This window comes from Dipodomys merriami, unplaced genomic scaffold (assembly GCF_024711535.1).
Source record: "Dipodomys merriami isolate MVZ:Mamm:240054 unplaced genomic scaffold, mDipMer1.0.p SCAF_81, whole genome shotgun sequence".
NCBI classification, from domain to species: domain Eukaryota; kingdom Metazoa; phylum Chordata; class Mammalia; order Rodentia; family Heteromyidae; genus Dipodomys; species Dipodomys merriami.
The window spans coordinates 644,547-670,443 of NW_027206413.1; the positions used below are offsets into that span (position 1 = coordinate 644,547).

The 25,897-nt window shown below is 52.1% G+C and overlaps 1 protein-coding gene and 1 long non-coding RNA gene across 2 annotated transcripts; one reads left to right on the forward strand and one right to left on the reverse strand.

Annotated features, from left to right (window-relative positions):
- Positions 1–1,170: 1,170 nt before the first annotated feature.
- Positions 1,171–16,239, reverse strand: LOC138819660 (eEF1A lysine and N-terminal methyltransferase-like). Its single transcript, XM_070011149.1, has 8 exons — positions 15,856–16,239; positions 13,424–14,189; positions 11,470–11,669; positions 9,301–9,496; positions 7,637–7,807; positions 5,903–6,121; positions 3,543–3,674; positions 1,171–1,637 (listed from the first exon to the last, which is right to left on the reverse strand). The coding sequence occupies exons 1-8, from the start codon at positions 16,024–16,026 to the stop codon at positions 1,363–1,365; spliced, it is 2,130 nt and encodes a 709-aa protein (XP_069867250.1). The 5' UTR covers positions 16,027–16,239; the 3' UTR covers positions 1,171–1,362.
- A 437-nt stretch (positions 16,240–16,676) lies between these two features.
- Positions 16,677–23,907, forward strand: LOC138819665 (uncharacterized). Its single transcript, XR_011369565.1, has 3 exons — positions 16,677–16,738; positions 22,146–22,223; positions 22,854–23,907. It is a non-coding gene; the product is annotated as an uncharacterized lncRNA (long non-coding RNA).
- Positions 23,908–25,897: the final 1,990 nt, after the last annotated feature.

Consider the following 25,897-nt stretch of genomic DNA (forward strand, 5'->3'; position numbering starts at 1 on the left):
ACAAGAAGCAGAGACATGGGTCTGCCAGGCCTCTCCTACGCAATAACAGGACCAGCGGCAAACACCCACCCCACTGAGAAAACTAGCATGGCTTGGGCCACTGGGTTAAAGGAAGCTGTTGAACAGTGAGCTGACAAATCCCTAAGATTGGGATGATTTTTCTGACAGTTCCACCTGCAGAAAGCACAGATCTCTTATTAAATTTCTCTCCCATCCACCAAATCATACTGCTTCACCTTTGGTTCAATCACGCTCTGCCGAGAGGTGAAAGGTTTGCTGGCCTCTGGCGGCCATTTCTCGTCAATCACAGGGTCAGGCTTACGGCAGCTGCTGCGGTCGGGAGGCACTGGCAGCGGTGGCAAGCCTGGACGAGGTGAGCCTGCTGCACGAGGCGCCTGCGACCAGCTGACATCTCCACCCCAAGCCTTTCCTCGGGGGCCTACCTGGAAAGCCAGCGGTGGTAAACGGAAGCGGGGACTGGCGTGCAAAGGCCACCTGGTGTCCGCGGTGGCCATGTGCCCACGCGGCCTGCGGGCAGGGACGAGCACAGGCGGCTCGGTCCAGACAGACAGGCGAAGCGCAGATGAGAGGGAACGTGTCCTTCCGGCCAGAGGCATTGCAGAAAGGTGGGGAGACCAGAGAACAGCCACTCGGGGAGACCTGCGCGTGCGTGTGCATGTGTGTGCATGTGCACGTGTGCACGTGCACACGTCTGTATTTCTGGACAATAGTTCCTTTTCCAATAGAACTGTGACAACTGTGTTGAAGGATGGGAAATGGCGCCTTTTGTGGGGACTTACATATCATACAATATATAGATAATGTATTTATAATGTACATAGATGATGTATGTATATATAAAATGTATATTTTTTTCCCCTACATTTGTCAGCCCGAACAAGAGTGCTCTGCTTTTCCCTCCAGAACCGAGAGAGCGCTAACGCAAACACAAACCAATAAACAGAGGTGCAACCAGCACAGTCTCCAGCCCCCACCGGGCACCGGGCACTGGACATGTGCTCCTTAGGGCACACAGGGTCTCTGGGAGCCCCAGCAAAGGAGGATACGTTGTGGACAATAAAGTCAGCCAAGCTACGATACCAAGGAGGGCAGGGCGAGGCCGGGCATGGGGCACTCGGGTCCCACGCAGGACTCTATACTGAGACCCTGTGAGGAAGGGCAGGACTTTTATTTTCCCAGGTCTTCAGGCAACCTTACAAGCTGCAGGCTGCATGTAGCCGAGTATGAAACCAAGAAAAATGCCAAGGTCTAAAAGTATCGTGCAGGGACGGGGCTCCCTCAGCGGCAGGTGGACCAGGAGCTGGAGGTGAGCTGGGCTGAGGCGGCCGCCGGCCACAGCCCTCACACGATCTTCACAGTCTTGAGCATATCCGACAGGACGTAGCTGTCATCCCAACCCCTCCCAGGCCTCTTCAGGGTCCGCTCCAAGGTCTGGGCCATGTCCAGGAGCTCTGGGGTGGCGAGTTTCTGCTCCGGGGACAGCTGACAGAACAGGATCTCGTTCACCTCTCCCTCGATTCGCCGGACATACAGGAGAGGGAACACCGCCTTGAGGTCCGCCAGAACAGACTCCTTTAGCCCCGAGTCTCGGCACACGAGGTTGAGGATGAAGACGCCTGCAGCGTGGGAAGAGTAGAGGAGCACAGATCAGCAGACGAGACAGAGACAAGGGTCGTGTTGGGGAAGGCTGGCCGCCGGCCCACGGACGCTATGGCTAAGCAGACAGGGCCACCGCGGCAGGAAGCTTGCTGAGAAGACTTCAGAAGACACATCCACCTTCCTTCTTGCTCTTCTGTGTGGCCAACGCATTCCCATTCTCTATGCCTCGGTTTCCCAATGAACTGTTCTGATAAAGAAGTCACTAACTGGGCACCGACGGCTCACATCTGTAATCCTAACTATCTGGGAGGCAGAGATCAGGAAAATTGCAATTTGAGGCCAGACTGGACAGCAAGTTTCCAAAACCAACAGCTAGGCACCAACAGCTCTGTAGGGGACGGAGATCAGGAAGGCTGCAGATCAAAGCCAACCCAGGTAAAAGACGTTTGCGAGACCTCCATCTCAACAGGAAGGGCTGGGTACAGCGGTACATGCCTGCCATCTCTGGTACAACATAAGCACAAATAAAAGCAGTGCAATTCAGGCCAGTCTGGGTAAAAAGCAGGACCCTGTCTCTGCCGGAGTGAAAAAGACTATAAAGACGTGGCTCAAGCAAACAGAGCAATTGCCTAACAGGCACAAGTCCCAAGTTCAAATCCCCCACACACAAAAAAATAGTAATTCACATCTCCAAGAAAATAACACTTGATCAGCTCCACAGGCTGCTGCGTCCTAGCCCGACACCTCACGGGCGCTCACCGGCTAGTGAGCGAGAAGGCCACCCAGAGCGACTCAAGTCCTAATTAAGCCCAGGGCACCACAGGACTTGACACCAAGCCCAAGACCTAGAGGGAGCCGGGCGTCGGTGGCTCACACCTGTCATCCTAGCTACTCAGGAGGCCGAGCTCTGAGGATCGCAGTTCAAAGCCAGCCCGGGCAGGAAACTCAGTGAAACTCTTATCTCCAATAAACCACCAGAAAACCAGAAGTGGCGCTGTGGCTCAAGTGGCAGAGCGCTAGCCTTGAGCTGAAGAGCTGAGGGACAGCGCCCAGGCCCAGAGTTCAGGCCCCACTACTGGACCCCCCCCCCAAAAAAAGACCTAGAGGGCTGTGACTTTGGAGATTGAGAGCTTCAGAGCTGGACAGGTGGCTCAGTGGTAGAGCATCCGCCTAGCAACATGTGAGTTCAAACCTCAGTACTGTCAAGAAAAAGAAGAGTAGGGGCTGGGAAGGTGGCTCAGTGGTAGAGCGCTTGCCTTGCATGCATGAGGCCCTGGGTTCGATTCCTTAGCACCACATAAGAAAAAAGAAAAAAGCCGGAAGTGTCGCTGTGGCTCAAGTAGTAGAGCGCTAGCCTTGAGCTGTAGAGCTGAGGGACAGCGCCCAGGCCCAGAGTTCAGGCCCCACGACCGGACCCAAAAAAAAAAAAATAGAAAAAGAAGACTAAGCCTTCCGCATGCTCTCTCCCCAGCTCAGAGTAGATGAAGCACTCCATTGGTCGCCAGTATCGCACCGTGTGTGTGTGGCAGGGTCTACGAATGTGCACAGTACAAACCACGCTGTGTGTACACCCAAGAGACTCAAATACTCCACCCAACGGTGTGGACTAGACGAGAAGGTTCACACCTGCAAACCGGAAACCACCCCCGCCCTGACAGTGGAGATGTGCAGTCACGTATAAACGAACACCACAGCCAGGCGCTGGTAACTGGTGGTAACTGAGTCCTACCAACGTGCCTGCCAGGGCTGGCTCTGACTCAGGTTCTTTGGATCTCAGCCTCCTGAGTAGCTAGGACTGCAGGTGTGAGCCACCGAGCCTGGCTGCTGCCTGCATTTTTTTTTTCTTTTTAATCAAAGTAAAGATTGTTTCTAAGCCCGCCCGCTCTTCCTTCTGTAGTTGTCCAACGTGTGCTGCAGCATACCTTCAGGAGTCAGGAGGCTTCTGACCTTCTGCAGGAAAGACAGCTCCACGAACGCCGGGGGTGGGCAGCTCATCCCCACGGCTGGGTCCTTGCTGTCTACGTCAAACATTACCACGTCATAGGCGGGCCGGGCTGGAAAAGAGAAGCAAGACTGGCCACAAAAGCTAAGAAGGAGGACGTGATTTGCCCAGACCACTGATGTCCCTGCCCAGGAATCCTTGCCATTGGAGTTAACCGTCCCACGGTGAACCGCCACACATCCAAACGCGCCCTCCACGGGTGCAAACCAAGGGCCCATCCTAGGCGAAATATTACATACTGTACTGGGGCTGGGGGGGAGGGGAGGGCGCGGGGAGAGTCAACCCTGGCAGAATCTTAGAATCAGCTTGAAAAGTGTCTACATCCTTAAGAAAATCCCTGACCAAGGAAAAAATTCTGGGATGGTGGGAAGTAGATGAAAAAAAGAGATGGGAATTTTCTTCTGGAATTTTCTTCTTGCTCTCTAGTGGGGCTGAGAACTGGTGATCGAGACAAAGCAGCCGAGTAGGCATTTAAGCGCTGGCCCGGCCAAGAGTCACTTCCTCAACTCTGAAAACAGCTCCTGTTCCAGGAGAGAAGTCAACACAGTGACACTGGAAGTCAGCAGTATCTCTTCCAGTTCCTGGAGCAAGAGCTGGCTCAAGAGACAAATGATCTTGCTGAGTGGATGAGAAAGAACGTGATCTGCTCCTTCCCAGGATGTGCGAGCGGCCACAGGCAGCAGCCTCAGGGACTCGGCTGCTTTCCGGCGCGCCGTAACCTGAGCTGGTGACTCTGCCATCGGGGTGCACTCTGGGGCGTGGCATGCCAAGAACTGATGTAGACTTGATCGGATGTTGATTACCCTGCCTGGTCTCGGCGCTCAACCCTGAATCCAGGATCCTGCACAAGGTAGGCAAGCACTCTACCGCTGAACCCTTACACTAGCCTTGATTTTGGTTTCTGTGCAAAAACAACAAAAAAATCCCACAAAAACAAAAACTATTTGGCAGGCCGACATGCAAGGGCAAGCCGTGGCCCTCACAGAATCTGAAGGTGGAGTCAGCACAGCGGTCAGGACCCAGCGCTGGATGCCGCCTGCAACGCCAGCAGGGCACCAGGGGTAACCGAAGACGGTCTACCACACACCTGACAGTCGCTCCGCGTGGTTTGGCCGTCTTCGGCCTGACAGTGATGGAACCGGAAGAGTCACAGGGAAGTTCAGGTGGCAAGGGAAACCTCAAGACTGCCACCTGCGCATCCCAGCCCCCACGCCTCCCTGCAGGCCTTCAGGAAAGACGGCCTAGCCTCGGGGTGACTGAGCAGGCAGACCGGGAAGGCAGCCAGAGCTCCCCGGGGAGCCCAGCTACAGAGCTACGAAAGGGGCAGAGCAGTTCCCAGTGCTAGGAAGAAATGAACAGGCCTTTACCTAAGTCCAGGGTACAATCAGAGCAGAACGGAGCCTTAATTCCAGCAGCGGGAGGACTAGCAACAAGTCACGGCTGCACTGGGCTGGCTCAGCCTCAGCACGGCCCCACGCGGGCAGTGCTGCCAAGGCCGCCTGCCCGCTTGTGCCTGCCGCCCGGGGCGGGGGAGGGGGGAGGGAGGGGGGAGGGAAGGGGGGAGGAGGAGGGAAGGAGGGGGGAGGGGGGAGGAAAGGGGGAAGGAGGGGGGAAGGAGGGAGGGGAGGGGGGAGGGAGGGGAGGGGAGAGGGAGGGGGAAGGGGGGAGGGGAGGGGGGAGGGGAGGGGGAGGGAGGGGGAGGGGGGAGGGAGGGGGAGGGGGAGGGGGAGGGGAGGGGGGAGGGAGGGGGAGGGGGAGGGAGGGGGGAAGGAGGGATGGGGGGGGGGATCTCGAGCCACTCAGAGCCTCTCCACACCCGGAGCAGCTGCCTCCCCACCCCCCACTTCTGGGACAATGAAAACTGTGTCTGCGGGTACTGTCAACTGTCCTGAGCCGACGCGCGGAGCTGCGCGGACGCTGCGCACCCCTGTGTCTGACTGACTCCACCTTCAGCTGAAGGTTCACGAAACGCCTCAACAGCCACCTCAGCTGTTTCCACATTTTTCTTCCCTTTTCGCGTACCAGCTATGCTTCCACTCCCTTGCAAGGGTGAGGAGTGGCAAGGTCAAGGGTCAAGGGTCGGCACACTGGTGCGTCAGAACCCGAAGGCCGCCACAGTCCTCCCTCCGGTCCTCAGCACTGCACTAAGCAGACGCCAACCAATAGGGACCCATCTACCAATCACCAGACGGCAAGGACGATGCCAACACCTGGGAGAGGAATTCCGGGGGCCTTCGGGCCAGTGTCTGCTAGCACCCCTCCACGCGTCCCACTCAGTACCTCCTTCTGCCCCCGCCAGGCTGGTAATATAATCCAGGCCGTCTGCAATGTGGACTCTCATCCGGTCACTCTGCGAGAAGCCAAACCACCGGGTGGCCACTTCCAACATGGAGGGGTCGATCTCCACGGCGTCCAGGCAGGACTTTGGGAAGTGGTCGTGGACGAACAGGGGGAGGCTGCCTCCACCCAGGCCCACCACCAGCAAGGCCAGGGGGCTGTCTGTGGGGAGAGAGAGGCGTTGCCATGCCCTGCCAGAGTGCGGCGCCCCCCGAGGGGGGACTGACGGGGTGTCAGCGCCGCTCACAAACAAGCAAGGCTCAAAGCACTGGCCTCCCTCCCTCAGACCAGAAAGCTGAGAGTCAACTGACACCTGAAAACTGACCCTGAAGATGTTTCATGAGTTAGCATTATGGGCTCTTAAAGATCCCTAAGCACTCTGCTTCACGGTATCAGAAGATTTCCTGGAGACCCCCACATCACAGGAGATGGAGAACAATAGCCCCATTCCCTTATTCGTGATCATACCGTAGGGCAGGGGCGATGCCCCTTGACTGACTCTGGACTCCACAGTCCGGAACTGCCTTTTCAGACATCCTGACCAAATAAGGGTGATCTGTCCAGTTTTGTACATCCCAAGAAAACGTTGAAGGCCCAGGTCCTAGCCCTAATCACAAAGAAACTCAGCAACCACAGAAGAAGGGACGCAAGACAGGACAATCACTGAAAGGAGCTAGACCCTAGGATTAAAGCTAAGAAATGAGATTTTAGGCACATAACATAGAGCATTTCAGTAGGGGTATTTGAGGACTTCAGGCAAAAACATTTCTAAGTGTGAAACATGTTCTTATTTGCTAATGAGGTTGGATCCAGATAGTCATAAAACTATCTCTGCACTGACCATAATAAGGATTTTTAGGTTAAAATTCAACAATTTTCATCTTGTGCTCAAGGAATACACTACTGAAAAACCACAGTATCAAAGGCTCCGGACATCTAATTTTTAAATCTAGTTAACATGGATATATAAAACGTAAAATTTCATCAAACTGAGTACTTAATCCAAACACTTTTCATTCCTAGTTGGTAATTTTTTTATATCTTAATTTTCAAAAGAAATGAAAAGGCTGGGTGCCAGTGGCTCACACCTGTAATCCTAGTTACTCAAGAGGCTGAGATTTGAAGATCGAGGTTCAAAGCCAGTCCAGGCGAGAAGGTCTATAATATGATCTCCAATTAACCACCAAAAAGCCAGAAACAGAGCTGTATCTCAAGTGGTAGTGTGTCTACCTTGAACACAAAAGCTCAGGAACACTGCCCAGGCCCTTAGACTGGAAAGCAAGGAAGCGAAGAAGGGAAGGAAGGAGGGGGGAAAGGGGGGAGGAAAGGAGGGAAGAAGGGAAGGAGGGAGGGAGGCAGAGAGAGGGAGAGGAGGGAGGGAAGGAGGGAGGGAAGGAGAAGGAGGGAGGGAAGGAGGGAGGGAGAGAGAAAGAAGGGAGGGAGGAATAAGGGAGGGAGGGAGAAAGGAAAAAAGGAAATGGAAGGAAGGAAGGAAGGAAGGAAGGAAGGAAGGAAGGAAGGAAGGAAGGAAGGACTTATGCTTCAACACATGCAGCCATTTCAAGATGACAGGCTGAAACGCCTAGAGACTCCTGACTGCCAGTTTGCAATCACTGCCCAGCTACTTCTCTGGGCTCCCAGGCTGCCCCTTGTGGCGGGCGGTGGCATCTCGCTTACCTAGGAGGCGCTCCGGGTTCCTGAGCAGGGTGAGGCCAGCGATCATGGCTTTGTGGTGCTCACAGCAGAGGTAACTCTTATCGATGGACTGCCCAGGGGCAGGAGGGAGGTCTTCGGAAGCATTCGTAGTAGATCGCTGCTTCTTCTTTTCCTTTTTCCGTTTCTTCTGGGCTGGATGAGAGATTTACACTAATGAAATAGTATGCTTCTTACTCTAGTCCTTGGAAGTAAAGGTTACAGGTATCAGTGTGCAGGTATTGGCTTGAACGGACTTGAAAGCCAACTGTTAAAGAGACAAGAATTTGCTGGGTGTTCACACCTGTAATCCTAGCTAATGAGGAGGCCGGGATCTGAGTACAGCCTGGGCAGGAACATTTGTGAGACTCTTATCTCCAATAAACTACTCAGAAAAAGCTGGAAGTAGCATTGTAGCTCAAGAGCCCTAGCCTTAAGCAAAAGAAGCTTAGAGTCAGCACCCAGGCAAATACAGTCACAATCCTTCAGGTACCTGCATGGCAGCGAAGCAAGATCTGATGAGACTGGCTTGGGAAGGGAAAGGGAGAATGACAGAAGAGAGAACTCTGATCAAGATCACTGTACACATAAACGTGCGCGCTGAAATGAAACGCCTTTGGACGACTAATTCAGACTAATAAAAAATAAGTAACTGGTTTAAAAAAAAAAAGACCACCTTGCCAGGTACTGGTGGCTCATGCTTATAATCCTAGCTACTTAGGAGGCTAAGATTTGAGGTTCAAAGACTATGAGACTCTTAACCGCAAATGAACAGCAAAATGTCACAAGTGGAAGTGTGGCTTATGGGATGGAGTACCAGCCTTGAGCAAAAGAGCCAAGCAAGAGCTCAACTCCCCGAGTTCAAGCCCAAGTAACACCCTTCTGAGGGATTAATGCACTGATGGAGAAAAGCGTACTCCTAAATACTTCTAGAGAAGATGTACAGCTACTAACCTATTCTGTGCCAATTACTGTACCAAAACTTTTATCTTTTAGCTTTTACAACAACCTATCTTTCCAGTTCTTGGTACATAAGAAAACTGAGTTCTAAAGAAATAGGGACAGCATTAGTTAGGTGACTTAAGACAAAATACATGGGTGGGAGGGTGGCTCAGCGGGAGAGCGCTTGCCTAGCATGCATGAGGCCCCGGGTTCGATTCCTCAGCACCACATAAGCAGAAAAAGCCAGAAGTGGCCTTTGGGTAGAACACTAATGGTAGAACACTAGCCTTGAGCAAAAGAACTCAGAGACAGTGCTCAGGCCCTGAGTTGAAGCCCATGATCGACAAAAAACAAATTTCAAAAGCCCCTCTCCAGCAGGTGAGGTGGGCGACAGAGGCCAGCAAAGCCCTGGCTGCTGGGTCACCTCCCGAGCATCCGTGCAGACTTGAAGGCTCTGAAGTATCACCACACTCACTCTGGCAGACCACGCCCGCTCCCTATCATTTCAGAAGGAAAGAAATACCCGCCCTCTGCCGCTCGCCGCCAGCGCCCGGAGGCCCCGGGCGGTAAGACGGGCTGTCCTGGCAGCCGCGTGGCATGGGACACAGGCCCCAGCTTCCCACCTGCACCGGTGTCACCTCACGCCATTAGCCTCTCCTCCCCTCACCCACCCGGCGGCTCCCACGGCCGGGCCTACGACGCCTCACCTCTATGAGACGCGTCCTTCAGCAGCCGGGCCTCAGACTGCACCACGTTCCTGCTGCTGAGGAAGATCAGCCGCCGAAAGAATCGCCGGTCGTCCCCTTGGACGTCTTCGATGACATACTCGCCGCTCAGGGGGCTGCAGGCTTGGTGCTGGATGGTCCGGACACCGATGTCCCCCCCCACAGATAGAAAGGGCACCTGGAGACACGGCCAGAGACAAGGACACACCAGCTCAGTTAGGAAACACGAGAAGCCACCCATCCCTTGCTGGGTATCAACAAGAGGACCTCCTGCCAGGGCTGTGGAGAGCGAGCGACCCTGAAGACCTGCCATCTACTACGCTTCTTCTACGCTTCTTGTCTGCCAGGTCTTTACAAGTTCAATTCACCTTCTGCAAATTGTGACTGCAAAAACATCTCCTGAACTACGATTGAAATATAATTAATTCTTCCCACCAAAAATGTAAGAACTCATTCGTAACCACTAAAAGACCTCTCAATGCCCAGGAGAATGAAAAAATAATAATAATAAAAGCTAGAAGGAAGCCTCAGGAAGGGGCATTTAGGAGGAATCTGGATACGGGTAATGGCCACGAAGAGGGGGAAACACCCCCTAAATCTGCAAGTATTTCTGTTCCCCCAGTTATTTTCTTTATTCAAATTTTTGTTAACCTTAGGAGAAATATGTATTTCCCTCTAAAACTTCTTACCTCCTCCACCACCTTTACAACTATTTCTTTTCCTCTTTATGTTTTGAGACAGGGTCTTACAATGTAGCCTAGGCTGGCATCAAACCTGTGATCCTCCTTTCCAAATGCCGAAATTATACACATTTACCACCATAAATGCCATCAAGGCTACCTCCTAATTATCAGCAATTTCTGACCTTTCAGAGAAGATCACAGAGGAAGCTTCCAGAGGATCTGGGTCTCCCTGACATAATGTCTGGCTCTTGGATACCAACTCAGCCAGGAAAAATCAAGCACACATTTGTCCATGGTCTGGAAACGCAGAGTTTGTATTTCTTTTGTATGTGTTTGTGCTGGTCCTGGGGCTTGAACTGTCAAGGCACTGTCCCTGAGCTTTCCCGCTCAAGGCTAGCAGCTCTACCACTTAAGCCCCAGCTCCTCTCCCAGCTATTCTGGTGCTTGCTTACAGACCTTCCTGCCTGGGCTGGCTTCCAACCCTGATCCTCAGATCTCAGCCTCCCGAGGAGCTAGGATTACGGGCGTGAGCCACTCATGCCCAGTAAGGGACTTGCACTTTTACAGTAGTCCTCCAGATACATGGGCTTTTCCATCTGTCAAAAAATAAATAAAGCTGCCTGTCAATTACTCATGTAACTGAGTAACTGACAAGATGTCAAGGTAGAAGGTATAACTGATTTTGCCACTGTAAAGCCAGCAATGCTAATACTCTGAAATCGCACTGAGCTGTTGGGTCCTTTTCATTTTATACCTCAGATAATCACAGTTCAGAGGAGCAAGACAGGTGAAGATGACTTTTTCTTTTCTTTTTTTTTTTTTTTTTTGGGTCCGGAAGATGTCTTTTTCAAAAGCAAGCAAAGAGAAACAGTCTCAACAATCAGCAGTTTGAAGAGCTAGAGGCAGCAAGATAGACAACATCTCCATCTTGTCATCTCTATGCAGGCAGGCAGGCAGACAGACAGACACGCATGCATGCACAACCATGCTGCTATGGTTCTTAACAAAAGCAACTATTCAACTTTGTGTCTCTGCTCCAGGGCAGGAGACTGTCCTGTTGTTGTCTTGGGTTCTGCTGGCTGCCTTGGTGCCGGTCCTGAGCCGGGACCCAGGGCCTCCTGTGCTCACTTGGCTTTCGTGCTTGCCTCCGACGCGCTACCACTGCAGCCACGTCTCCACTTCCAGCTTTTTGCTGGCTAATTGGAGATAAGCATTGCACAGACTCTTCTTCCCAGGCAGGCTTCAAACAATGGTCCTCAGTTCTCAGCCTCCTGAGTAGCTAGGATTTCAGGAGTGAGACCCCAGCACCCCACAAGAAAATGTTTTCTGCCCGTTTAACGCTAAGCTAACACACCTCAAAGGACCAAACTAAGGTCAGATTCCCGTTCTTCCAAGGCTCCTTCTGCCCTCCTGGCTGCTAGGGTGTGTGCAGAGATCAGGGAAGGCTGCTATCCGCCGCACTCGGTACCTTCTGCTGGGAGGGCATTCTGGCTGGGACCAGCTCCATGACGCTGGCCGACAGCTCCGCCTGAATGCTGTCCATGCCGTCGTACCGCTGACCTCGATGGAGGGACACCGTGATCAGCCTCCGGAAGCCCGCGCTAGCTGCCAACTGCTTCCGGCCTTCCTCCGTGCCGAAGAGCCACTCGGTCTCACGGCCCTGGGGGACTGAAAAGGAGGGACGTGCTCACAGAGAGACCTGGCCGGAGCGGTCAGACCCACAGCAGTGTGCTCCCCGCGTGACCCACACAGGGGCTGCTGACACCCCAGCACACAACCCTCAGCGCAAAGGAGCCCACGGGACACGCGACAGGACCCAAGGTGCGTCAGAGTGCAGGCATGGCGGAAGGGAGCAACAAAGGCGATTACTGTCAATGCTTTCTCCACACCAGGTGTGACTCCACGCAGTTTACAAATATAAAGTGATAGATCTTCACAACACCCGAGACTCAGGTGGCATTCTCCTCGTTTAAAAAAAAAAGAAGGGGCTGGGAAGGTGGCTCAGTGGTAGAGCGCTTGCCTTGCATGCCTGAGGCCCTGGGTTCGATTCCTCAGCACCACATAAGCAAAAAGAAAAAAGCCGGAAGTGGCGCTGTGGCTCAAGTGGTAGAGCGCTAGCCTCGAGCTGAAGAGCTGAGGGACAGCGCCCAGGTCCAGAGTTCAGGCCCCATGACCGGACCCAAAAAAAAAAAAAAGAAGAAGAAGAAGGGAAAGGGAACTGAGGCACAGAAACTGCGTGATTCAAGTCAATTCATATGGCTGGGAAATGGCAGGCTGCACCGAGACCCAGGCAGCCCACCCGGCTCAGGCTCACATCCAGTACACGATCCTCTCCCAAACGAGGACAGATAGGATCACAGAATACTTGGGAAAACAGCCCTGTTGTCAAGAAACAAATCACCGGGGACTGAGAAAGTGGCTCAGTGGTAGAGCGCTTGCCTTGCATGCATGAGGCCCTGGGTTCGATTCCTCAGCACCACATAAGCAGAAAAAGCCAGAAGTGGCGCTGTGGCTCAAGTGGCAGAGCGCTAGCCTTGAGCTGAAGCGCTGAGGGACAGTGCTCAGGCCCAGAGTTCAGGCCCCATGACCGACTAAAAAACACACAGACAAAGAAACAAATCACCCGCACGACTGTTAGCACCTAGCATTTGTTTAGAATTTCCTACAACCGAAGCATGTCCTCATGCTATCTCCTGACCCTCATTAGGTAAGCAAGGCATCTTTTACTCTTTGATAGCACTTTTACAAAGCATTTATCATATCATATACCAAGCACAACCTCTCTGGCAGGGCTAGGGTTTAAACTCAGCAGTGTGTACCCCCAGGCCGTGAGATTAGGGCTTGAACTGGGGCCCTCCTGCATGTTAGACAAACACTCTTCCATCTGAGCTATTCTCCCAACCACGCCAGGGACTTCTTGCAACTACAGAAGAGTTAAACCCCATTTCATCGAGGAGGAAATGGAGGTACCCACAATAACATCAGCTTGTCTGACACGGCACTATCAGCAAGGAACCTCGCCAGGACTGCAATGCACAGTCTTGTTTCCAGAGCTTACTTTTTTTTCAGGTGCTACACTGAACCGCCTCCCTAAAATCTGCAGAGAAGCACAGGCTGCTCACACCCCACAGTTCAGAGGCCAGCGCTGGGGCCAGAACCTACCCCACAGCGCAGTAGCCAACAGGCCCGCGTGGTGTATTAGCTACCAGACAGACCTCTGTGCTCCTCCCTACACAGATCCACTCTCACACCCCACGGAAGCAGCCTCCAATCTAAGCACACGTGGGGAGCCCTGGCCTAACGCTCTGGAGATAGCACTCTCTGAAAATCAGAAAGACGAACACACCGAGCCATACCCATCCATCAAGCCCAGCTCCAGCCCCAGCCCCTCCAGGGAAGGAGAGGGAGCCGTCCCGACTCACTGATGAAAATGGCACAATGGTTGTCCCGCGCTGGCTTCACGGAGGGGCTGTCCACCACGTGGAGGGTGTAGCGTGGCTCGCCCGTGTGGCCACTGCACAGGTCCAGAGACACGCTCCTCCCCAGCCCGGCCCCGGCCGCGCGCAGCTGCCCACACAGCCAGGCATGCTGCTGCTGCTCACGCACGGCCGCCGCCAGCCGCTCGGCACTGTCCAGCCGCACGGGCTGGCCCTGCTCCTGAGCACACAGCTCAAAGATCTGGGGGACCGCGCCAGGGACGGGCCTGAACTTGGTCATGATGAACGCAAAGACAGGCAGGGAGAACTGAGGCTCTGCCTCCGACGCGGGGTCCCGGCCGCGGGCGACTTGATGCACCCGCACCATCCACCCCTCCCGAGAGAAGTGACCCACTGCTTTCTTCAGGATGTGAGCCTGGGCCAGGGAGATGCAGAGGTAGCGACCGCCCACCTGCAGGACACGGCCCACCTCGGCCAGCATCCTGTCCACCAGCTGCAGGGTCTCCTCCTCCTCTCCTGTCAGGACAGCATCCAGGGTGCCCTTGTCCAACACCACCTGGAATGAGGCGTCGGGAAACTCCATCTGTGTCATGTCCATCTTCAAGAAGCTCATCCGGGGCCTTCGACTGGCATTGCGCTCCTTCATCTGTCTGATGACGACCTCGCTGATGTCAATGTTCACTATATCCTGATAACCCACATCATACAGCTGCTCACTCAGCTCCGAGTTGCCACACCCGATCACCAGAACCTAGAGGAAAAACACACACAGACACACACAAAAACCGATAAAAGGAGGGTGTCCGGTGCCTCAGGAAACTGAGCTCTGAGGATCACCCGTTCAAAGCCAGCCTGGGCAGGGAACTATGGGACTCTCCAATTAGGTACCAAAAAAGCTGGAAGTGGAGCTGTGGCTCAAGAGGCAGAGAAGAAAAGTAGTTGAGCCAAAAAGCTCAGGACAGCACCCAAGCCCTGAGTTCAAGCCCAGTACTGGCACAACAATACATAAATAAATACATAAATAAGAGGAAGTTAATCAAAGCTAAGGAATCTGCTTCAAATATTTCAAGAAGCTACAGTGATCTTGGCTGTTCCGGGTTTCAGAAGACAGAGATGATATTGTCACGAAAAAGGCAACTTTACAGTTGACTCTTATCACTAGTGAAAACCACACTTAGCAACAAAATAGGTCATGTGAGAATGAGGCTGTGTGCTGTAGAAACAATATCGTATTCCTTTTCTCTGAAACAGAGCACCCAGTACTCAGAAATTACCACGAAATCACAGAATCCAAACTCATTAGTTATAGTTAGGATCTTGTTTTACTCCCAATTTCATCCATCCATTAGTGCCTTTGGCTTCACAGGTAACAAACTATATCTTGTGAGGGTTCAAATTTTGCACCCATCAGATTTTACCTCATGGTATTTCAGAAGCCAACTTAAAACACAAACTGTTGACTCCCTTTCTGTGGAGCCATCTCTAACCTATTCTTCAAAATTCTGCTCACATGTTACTATCTCTGGCTAACGCATGACTTGATGGGAAGTGTGTAAGCTCGGGCACAAACCCGAGCTTAAACCTCAGGGACCACTTACAGTGCGGTCTCCCAGGTCACCTGGAAGACAAACATGTGCGGGACTGCTGGGTGCTGGCGGCTCAGGCCATTCGGGCTCCTACTCAGGAGGCTGAGGACCACCGTTCAAAGGCAGCGGGGGCAGGAAAGTCCGTGAATGGAGCTGTGGTCCAAGTGGTAGAGCACCAGCCTTGAGCACCGACGCTCAGGTCCCAAGACTGAGACCAAACAAGGCACACCAGGTGCCCGACTACTCACCTCCGGTTATGAGACCTGGAGGAATGTGCACACACACGCTCACACACACGCTCACACACACGCTCACACTCACGCTCACACTCGGCTTAGCACGGAGGCTTCCTCCACCAACGCTCCCGGTCTCCCCTGGTTCTAGTCAGGTCTCCGCACGCACAAACCCATTCCGACGCGGTATTCCCGCGCGCGCCCGGTGCTCAGGGCTCGCATTGGCTCCCGCAGGGCTGCGTCCCGCACATCGCCCCCTGTGCCACCCACTCTCACGAGTGTGCGTGCCCCGCGCCCGCGCGGGAGCGGCGGGAGCAATCGGCGGCTCCACACGCGCACGCCTGGAGGCGCGCCCGGGACCCCGAGACGGGGCGGGCGGGGCGGCGAGGCCGGCCCACCGCGGGTGTCAGCGCCGGAGGGGCGCAGGGCGGCCTGCGGGCGGTCCTCCCCGGCCCCGCGATCGGCCCCGCCGCGCCCCCGTGTCCCCGGCCCCACCGCGCCCCCGGACGCCCCCGTCTCCCCGGCCCCGCCATCGGCCCCGCCGCGCCCCCGTGTCCCCGGCCCCGCCGCGCCCCCGGGCGCCCCGCCGCGCCCTCACCTTCTCCCGGGGCCGGATGTACTTGTGCAGCAGCCCGCACAGGTCCAGGTAGCTCCCGTACCACTCGAAAGCCTTCTTGCCCCGCAGCTGGAAAAACTTCTCCCAGTAGTCCGCCGAGCCGAAGTCCCGGGAGCTCTTCGGCAGGAGACCCGCGCTCCCCGCGCCCGCCATGCGCCTGGCGATCACGCCCGGCGGGCCGCGCGAGGCCGCACCGCGCCCGCTGACGGACGGACGGACGGACGGACACGCGGACCCACCTCCCAGCGCTCAAAACGCGAAGGGGCTGGGAAGACGCTGACGGCCGGCGCCGGGACCCCACCCGCCGGCCCGCCCGACCGCCCACTCCCGGGCGCCGCACGTGCAGGCGCTTCCCAAGCTCGGTCCCCGAACTCAGCAACCATATCCGGTGCGAGGCCTCGTGATTGGGCAGCCTCCCAGGCGATCCCAGCATCCCATTGGTCACCGCGGCTCCTTCCTGACATCTCATTGGCTGGGACACGCTAAGTCTCGCAGCTACTGGCGGCTGCGTCGCAGCGGTGCGCACTGCTGACGTAAGACGCGGGGCCGGGATGGGGCGTGGCGGGGGCGGGGCCGGAGGCTGTCCCGGGCCGGGGGCGGGGCCGGGAATGGGCGGGGCCGGGGCCGGGGCGGGGCCTGTCCGGGAATGGGCGGGGCCGGGGCCCAGGGCCTGTCCTGGAAGGGGCGGGGCCGGGGCGGGGCCTGTCCGGGAAGGGGCGGGGCCGGGGGGCTGTCCGGGAAGGGGCGGGGCCGGGGCGGGGCCGGGCACCGCTGCTGCGCGGCCTTCCGGCCCCGGGCTCTGCATCCCGGATCCCGGGCGCGGGCGGGCGTGTCGGTCCTCATAACCCCAGTGTACGTCACCTCGGTAATAACCGTAAAGTGAGCTAATTTCTTATAAAAGGCGGGAAGGCGTGACAGCGGGGCTCCGGGTGCCTCCCCCCCGTACCTCCCCCCCGTGCCCCCCCCCGACCCCCCTCACCTTCCCCTTCCGTGCCTCCCCCCCAACCCCCCCGTACCTCCCTTCCGGGCCCCCCCATACCTCCCCCTGTGCCCCCCCAGTACCTCCACCCCGGCCCCTCCCGTACCTCCCCCCGGCCCCCCCTCACCTTCCCCCCCCCCCCACCTCCTGGCAACTGCATCCAGCAGACCAGCAGACCTCCTGGCCTTGGCTGTGGTTCAGGTTGGGGCGTGGCCCTGCGGAGGTGTGAGTCCCAGCAGGCAGCAGGGTACATTGCACACCTAGGGGAAGTGCGCAGGGGTGTGGTGTGGCTGTGGAGGGGAGGTGTGCAGGGGTGTGGGTGGCTGTGGGTGTGTGATGGGGCTGTGGGGGAGGTGTGCAGGGGTGTGATGGGGCTGTGGGGGAGGTTTGCAGGGGTGTGGTGGGGCTGTGGGGAGGTGTGCAGGGGTGTGGTGGCTGTGGGTGTGTGATGGGGCTGTGGGAGAGGTGTGCAGGGGTGTGATGGGGCTGTGGGGGAGGTGTGCAGGGGTGTGGGTGGCTGTGGGTGTGTGATGGGGCTGTGGGGGAGGTGTGCAGGGGTGTGGTGGGGCTGTGGGGGAGGTGTGCAGGGGTGTGGGTGGCTGTGGGTGTGTGATGGGGCTGTGGGGGAGGTGTGCAGGGGCGTGGTGGGGCTGTGGAGGTGTGCAGGGGTGTAGTGGGGCTGTGGGGGAGGTGTGCAGGGGTGTGATGGGGCTGTGGGAGAGGTGTGCAGGGGTGTGATGGGGCTGTGGGGGAGGTGTGCAGGGGTGTGGGTGGCTGTGGGTGTGTGATGGGGCTGTGGGGGAGGTGTGCAGGGGTGTGATGGGGCTGTGGGGGGAGGTGTGCAGGGGCGTGGTGGGGCTGTGGAGGTGTGCAGGGGTGTAGTGGGGCTGTGGGGGAGGTGTGCAGGGGTGTGATGGGGCTGTGGGGGGAGGTGTGCAGGGGTGTGGTAGGGCTGTGGAGGTATGCAGGGGTGTAGTGGGGCTGTGGGGGAGGTTTGCAGGGGTGTGGTAGGGCTGTGGAGGGGAGGTGTGCAGGGGTGTGTGGGTCTGTGGCAGGGAGGTGTGCAGGGGTGGGGGGGAGTGTTGGTCTCAGACCAAAAATAGGAAACCTAATTGATAGGCATGAACCATAATGAGTATGGTTCATTTAAGTCAATTAGATGCTGCAGTGCTTTGTTTTCTTAAGATCCCTAATTATTGTTATTATTCCCTATTATTAGATTGCTTTATATTACCTGTGTGATTTAAAATAAAGACTGTATTTATATAAAGACATTTAATATTGTCGAGTTTACTTCCAAATCTATAAACCCAGATTTACATAATTTTCAAGTTAATCTTAACTAACATATATAAAGTTTGATAAGGGTGTACAGTTTGCTACTAAAATTAGCTGTGAAATAAGGAATGAGAAGCAAAGCACTTTTCTGATCATTTAGGCTAGAACATCTTAAAGACAGAATAATAACCCTCCAAAGACGTCCGCATCCTAATCACCAGCTTGTGTGACTATGTTACATTGCAAAAGAGAATTGAGGCTGTCGATGCAATTAAGGTTACTAATCAGTTCATATTAAAATAGGAAGATTAGACTGTCGGAGTAAACCAGTGTCAGGGCAAGGGTCTTTTTAAATACCGAGGCAGAACAGGCGATGGGACAGGACGAAAAGGATTTGGCCTGGTTTCGATGGCTTTGGGGGAGGGAGGGGCCCTACGCCCAGGAAAGCGAGAAAGGAGAAGGAAAGTTCTCCTATTATGCCTGCAGAAGGACTCCAGTTTTCGTGTCCAGCCGACACTGGTTGCCACGTCGCCCGCTAGATGGCCCAGGAGAAGACGAAAGGGCATCATTTGTAGAAGGGTGAGTTGTGAGGAATGTGGCGGTCATTGTGCCAGCGACACTCAGAACCAGAGTGCGTGCCCGTCTCCTCACCCCGCACGCGGTCCTGTGTGCACTCAGACCTCTCCCCTTCTCCCACAGCCATCCAGTGGGACACAGAGTACTTCAGGAGTGGGCTGTATGCTGGGTAAAGGGCATCTCTCCTTGGTGTACAGGGAGTGGCTCATACAATACTAGAAACTATTTCATCCTGCCCATCTTGGAAAATAGGTTTGTTTTCCACATTTGAGATGTTGAGAAATCAACAGTTCCTGTGTCTTGGAATAACAAGACAGGCACCAAACTCCAGGGTAATACTATACCTTCTTATTAGCTGGGTGTCAACAATTTCTTGAAGAAAAGGTTGACCTGGGAAATCACTCTCAAACTAATATTAGATTCTTATGATTGAGAGAATAGTGTTTCTTAATTTGTAAAACATTTGTCATTTGCTAAGGATCTTTCTCATATAATATTCTGAATTTACAGGAAGGAAATTCAGACTTAGGACGCTGATTTTCACATTAGCAGACTTGATCCCTCTGCCTACTACAACATTAGTTAGTGTCATCCTAGGAGGTGGTTATAACTGGTTTCTCATACACACACTCAAACTGATCGATAATAAATGGAAATGTCTCATTTGTGACCGGGAGTGAAGTCAGCCATAACTGCCACTGGGTATTATATTTGATTCCCAGGATTTTCTTCATTCGGTGGCTTTCTATTCTATTCTATTCTATTTCTATTTCCTCATATGGCTACACTGCAAAGCATTATGTCCTCTTTGAGAGGAGGAAAGGACATATATAGGAAGTTGCTGGTCTTTGGGGCCAAGAGGCAATTTATGGGAAGAACTGGGAAGTGGGGGCAGAGGAGAGAAAGTCACTGAGGCCTGTGTCTGGGGCAAGAACCACAGGAAGGGTCTCCAGGCCCCCTGTGGGCTTTCTCAGGGTGTGAATTTTGTGAAACTCCTCACCAGCTCTATTGCCTGATTTCATCTCTTGTTTACAACAATCCATTTACCACACAAAACCCCAAGTGGTATTGTACACTAATGCCATTTAAAAAAATTGAAATATGGGCTGAGAAGGTGGCTCAGTGGTAGAGCGCTTGCCTTGCATGCATGAGGCCCTGGGTTCGATTCCTCAGCACCACATAAGCAGAAAAAGCTGGAAGTGGCGCTGTGGCTCAAGTGGTAGAGCGCTAGCCTTGAGCTGAAGAGCTGAGGGACAGTGCCCAGGCCCAGAGTTCAGGCCCCATGACCGGCAAATAAATAAATAAGTTGAAATACAGTTCACATGCCATGCGATTTATCTTTTAAAGTATACACTTCAGGTCCAATTTGCAGTTTGCATGGTAGGAACCATTACACTGGAGCCCATTACACCTGTGCTCTCCATAATCCCATTCTAAGCTTCAGTTCTTTTTTCTTTTCTTTTTTTTTTTTAATAAGAAAACCAGGGCTGGGAAGGTGGTCAATGGTAGAGCGCTTGCCTTACATGCATGAGGCCCTGGGTTAGATTCCTCAGCACCACATAAGCAGAAAAAGCCAGAAGTGGCGCTGTGGCTCAAGTGGTAGAGCGCTAGCCTTGAGCTGAAGAGCTGAGGGACAGCTCCCAGGCCCAGAGTTCAGGCCCCACGACCGACAAAAAAGAAAAAAGAAAAGAAAAGCACTTACAAAACCACTTATTTTTCTCCTAAACTCTCCACTCGTCACTCTTAGTCAGGAGTACCTCATGTAACATCACCCCCTGTTTTTGGATGATCTCTGTCCACAACACACAACAAAATATTTTTTTCACCACCAAGAGAATGGATTTCAAAACAGAATTTAATAAATAAAATGTATCCAAGTGCTCCACCCAACATGTTTTTCTTCAACATTCAGATCCAGAGCCCTCAAAGAATGTTTTTAAAAATTCCCTTTAGTCCAACAAAAAAAGTTATGTGTAATCCTTCCCCCCAAATAAAATGTTTTTCTTGCCCATGAGAGTGAAGAAAGTCTTTTTATTTCCCCTAAGGAGAATTTCAAATTACAGTGCCAGAACTTTTTACTTTCCTTGATGCATCTTTTAATCATGTATTTTTATCCTCATTGATTCGACTCTTGGTACAAAGACTTCCCCAGTGTAAGGAACTTCCCTCCTTGCTATACTGTTTGAAAACTCAGAAGATCAATGTCCTCAGAGAATATAGTGTGGTATTTCTAGAGACAGCTGGCAGGAGAGGAAATCCTATTTATGCAAAAACTATTTAGCACAGAGGATGGTGTTTGGAATTAGAAAAATCCACTACTTTCTCAGAGTGTGAATTTTGTGAGACTTCCTGCCAGGGTCTATTGTCTGATGGCCTGTTTTCATGTCTTATTCACAACAATCCATTCAAAACCCAAAGTAAAAAAAAAAATTAACTATTACCACTGCAAAAATTAAAATATATTTCACATGCCATGCAATTTAAAGTATATACTTCTGCAGCTATCAGTACATTTATGATGCTTTGCAATCAACACCACTATCTGATTCCAGAACTTTTGTTTGTTTATTGTGCCAGTCCTGGGCGGGCTTAACTCAGGGCCTGAAACACTGTCCCTAGTTTTTTGTGCTTTTTGTTTGTCGGTCATGGGGCTTGAACTCTGGGCCTAGTTGCTGTCCCTCAGCTCTTCAGCTCAAGGCGAGTCTCTACCACTTGAGCCACAGTGCCACTTCTGGCTTTTTCTGTTTATGGGGTGCTCAGGAATCGAACCCAGGGCCTCATGCATGCAAGGAAAGCACTCTACCACTGATCCACCTACCCAGCCCCTTTCCTTTCTTTTTTTTTTTTTTGCTCAAGACTAGCACTCTACCACTTGAGCCACACCTCCACTTCTGGATTTTTCTGTGATTAATTGGAGATAAGAGAGTCTTACAGACTTTCCTGCCAGGGCTGGCTTCAAATCACAATCCTTATATCTCAGCCTCCTGAGTAGCTTGGATCACAGGTGTGAGCCACCAGCGCCCAGCTCCAGAACATCATTATAACCACAAAAAGAACCTGCCTGTGATCGTTAATCCTATTTCCCCGGCCTCCTTCTGTTCCACAAACCCCAGATGTCCCTCACTTTCTGTCTCTTTAGATGTCTGGTTTGGAAGTTTCACATAAACAGAATGGCCGCGTGTCGTCTGCCGTGACTGGCTTCTATGACTTTGCACAATATTTCCAAGTTTCATCCATGATATAGTGGGTAACAGCGCTGCTGTCCATTTTATGACTGAATAATACTCTGTTGTGTATTCTCCTGTGTAGATGGATGTAGTGCATCCATTTGGCAATAGATGGGCACTGGATTGTTTCCGCTTTGGGATTATTACTATCGTAACTGTATTTAAGTGTACAGATGAATGGTATTAACTACTTTCACCTGGTTGTGCTACAGGTGTCTAAGACTTTTCATCTTGCACAACACAATCCTACTCTCGACCTGCATGTATTTGACTACTTCAGAAGCTTCATGGTAAGTGGCGCTGTGCACTATTCATCTGTGATTAATTTACTTCTTGTAGCATAATGTGTTTAAGGTTCATTTATAGTGTAGTATGTGACAGGACTGTTCCCCCCCCCCCCCCCCCCCGCCCCGCCAAGCACTTACAGAGGAAGTGGTAGGGCAGCGCCTGATGTTTGGTAAAGAGAGGGAATAGCAGAGGATGATATTGGATCGCAGAGAACAGTTAAGATGATAAGTTTTAAGTGATTTTAACGCTGGTTTTTTAAAATATGGAACGCTTCGCAAATCTGCTCTCCGTCCTCATGGGGGCCGGCTGATCTCTGCCTCAGTCCGATCTTCGCTGCCGAAGCGAGCGCCTAACACTATTTTTTAAAATAAATTTTAGTGCCAAATTCTTTCCTGCCTACCGGCTTTGTTCTGGCTGTCCTTCTACCAGGAACACCCTCTCCCTGGCTGCTTAGTGATTGCTTGCTTTTCCTACTCTTGGCTTCAGCTTCAAAGTGCTCTCTTTGGAGATACCTCCCTTACGGCCCCCTGGAGTCTGCCTCAGACATTTGTTTGTTCTTTCTGAAATACTCATCACAAATTGTAAGTACATACCTTATTTACTTTTGTCAATTTTTTTTCTTGCTACAATAGGAAGTCTGCAAGGACAGCAACTGGGTCTGCATTCCGGAGTAACAGACGCGTCTACAACCACCACCACCACCACCCAAGTCTTTGCACACCAGAAGGAGTGGCGTGTGTCTCCTGGGATTATTTTGAGGGTCAGGCAAACCCACGCCCCCGTCTCAGGGCTGCCACACAGGAAAAACTTGACCGTTCTGTTAATGCAAGATTTTTGTGTGATGCTGCGGAAGACTGAACGTGCACATGCTAAGGACAAGCTCTACCACTTTGCTAGACCTCAGCCAAGGCAAGATTTGTCTCAGATGACTTTTAAATGTCACTTCCACCCAGGAACGGTGCGAGGCACTGCAGAGGGGCGCTGTGTGCTAGGAGCAAGCCAGACGCTGCCAGCAGGTGGCCTCGTCCACACCTGGCACCTACGACCAGCTTTTCTTGGTTCAGATTTGCCTTTGGAGTTGTCCAAACCTTATGGAAAAGGATGAAATATTTAAAGCAGACATTCTAAGTCTAGGGATGCCTGAGTAGAATGCCAAGGCTCTGTGACCTTGGAGGAGGGAAGAAACACGTTTATTGACATTAACTTGTCCCACAAGCTTAGCACTTCTTTCCCCTATAAATTTAGCCACCCTCAGAGAGGATGGGCAGAGTGTCCATGCGGAATCCTAAGAGATTCCATTTAGGTAAAGACAAGGATACTGGCAGTGCTTTAAATTGATTATCTCGTTTCCTTTTATTCATTTTATCATTGTAAGACACAAATTTTTATTCCCCTTTCTGGTCTTGAAGTGCCAAGAGGAAATCAATGCCAATAGGCCCAAAGCCTTTTTAACCCATCTATAATAATCAAACAGTGCAGAAAAGCGCAGCAAATCTGTAACAATGGGGAGATTCTACATTATCTTGTCTATGAGGTAAGCAAAAGAATCTGAAGATATTTTATTAAGTGCAGGTGATAGTTTTAAAACAGAATTTTTTTTTTAGAAGCAGAGATTTTCTCCCCCCACCCCTCCTCCCCCCTCCCCCCGCCCCCAACATACACTGTTTTGGTGTCTGGGAAATTAAACCTGTGCTGAAAATGTCCTGGGATTCAGAATTATTCTAGCTTTCACTTTCCTTAGTTTCTTTTTTTCCCTCATCTTTTCCTCTTGAAAGAAAACGTTGTAAAATTAGAACCAGCTCAACAAATATTTACTGGGTGATTAATCTGTGCAGAGTATCAGGAGAAGTAAAAGGAATCTAAGCAGAGTCCTTGATTTAAAGGAGCAATTTAAAAATCATCAGTTTGCCAGATACTGGTGGCTCACTCCTAGCTACTCAGGAGGCTGACATATGAGGATCACGGTTTGAAGCCAGCCTGGGCAGCAAAGTCTGTGAAACTCTTATCTCTAGCAAACCACCGGAAGTGGCTGTTGGCATATAGACAGTGCCCAGGCCCTGAGTTCAAACCCCATAACCACCACCGTCAACAACAACAAAAAGGTGATCCTAGCTATTCAGGAGACTGAAATCTGAGGATTGTAGTTTAAAGCCAGCCCAAGCAGAAAAGTCTGTGAGACTCTTATCAGAAAAAGGCATAAGTGGTGTTGTGGCTCAAGTAGTAGAATACTAGCCTTGAACAAAAGCAGCTCAGGGACAGCGACCAGGCCCTGGGTTCAAGCCCCAGGACCAGAAAAAGAAATCAGTTCAATCTAGCTTGCACCCTTATAGTTCCAGAAGCATACTTACGTTCAAATATTCTGCTTAGCGATTAAGAGGTGGAGCTGAGTGTGGGGCAGTTATTAGGAGTGACATAGGCACCAGCCTAGAGAGCCCTGCCACTGGGCTCTGCTCTTGGAAGGGGTTGCTATTGGCGTCAGAGTTAAATGTAACCAAGAACACGACCTAGCCTCCCGGTGCTGGTTTCCCATCTTACCACGTGGCCTCTCCTCATATGTGCCATTACCTGTGCCACTACTATGTGGCATCTACCACATTGTAACCAAGGAGAAGCTCATCACAGGCCAAACTGATAAACCTGCCGGATGCTGGACTCTCAAGCTCCACAGTTTAGCTAAGGGAACATTTTTTCCTTATAAAGTACCCAGATTCCAGTGGTTTCTAACAGCAATGTAATGCAGACTAAGACATGCTTGTGTACACACGGTTGTATACATTCACTCTTCCTTGGATTCCTCTTCATACAGAGTAGTTGGGAGGTTTCTCTTGCTCTGAGAATGCTGTTATTCTCTTCAAAGTGTAGAGCAGGCATTGATGGCTCACACCTATAACTACTCAGGAGACCGAGATCTGAGGATCACAGTTGGAAGTTAGCAGAAAGTCCATGAAATTCTGTTATCTCCAATTAATCACCAAAAGAGCTGGAAGTGGTTCTGTGGCTCAAGTGGTAGAGTGCAAGCCTTGAGCAAAAGAATCTCAGGGATAGTGCCCAGGCCCTGTGTTCAAGCCCCTGAAGAACACACACATACACACACACACACACACACACACACACACACACACACACACACACACACACACAATCTGCAAAGACTGTTTACAGAACCCTTTTATAAATCTATGGCATGAAGTTTATAAGTCAAATTACTATATCAAATGAACTTTACCTATCTGTTACAACATAGCTGCTGCTTCATTAAAACGAAATAAAACAAAGAAAAATAAACTGAGGACACCAGGTTCACATATATGTGAAACAAGGTCTCACAATGGAAAATAGAAAACAAAGAAAATTAAATGAATAACATCGGAGGAAATGGAGGCCATGAAGAAACAAGGTAGGGGAGGAAATAAGCAAGTAGCTTGAGTTGACTGGAGTTTTGATTCTCAATGCTACTTACAATCTTTCAGGCTTACTGGTCTATTTGATTCAAAAATAGATGTAAAATGACATTTTCTAAGTTTTCACAGATGTTGGGGATAGTCTAAGGGGCTGTATTCAGGTGAGTAGATAGTAGGGCTTAAAAAAAAAATCCTCTCCCACTGGGTGCTAGCGGCTCACACCTGTAATCCTAACTACTCAGGAGGCTGAGATCTGAGGATGCAGTTCGAAGCCA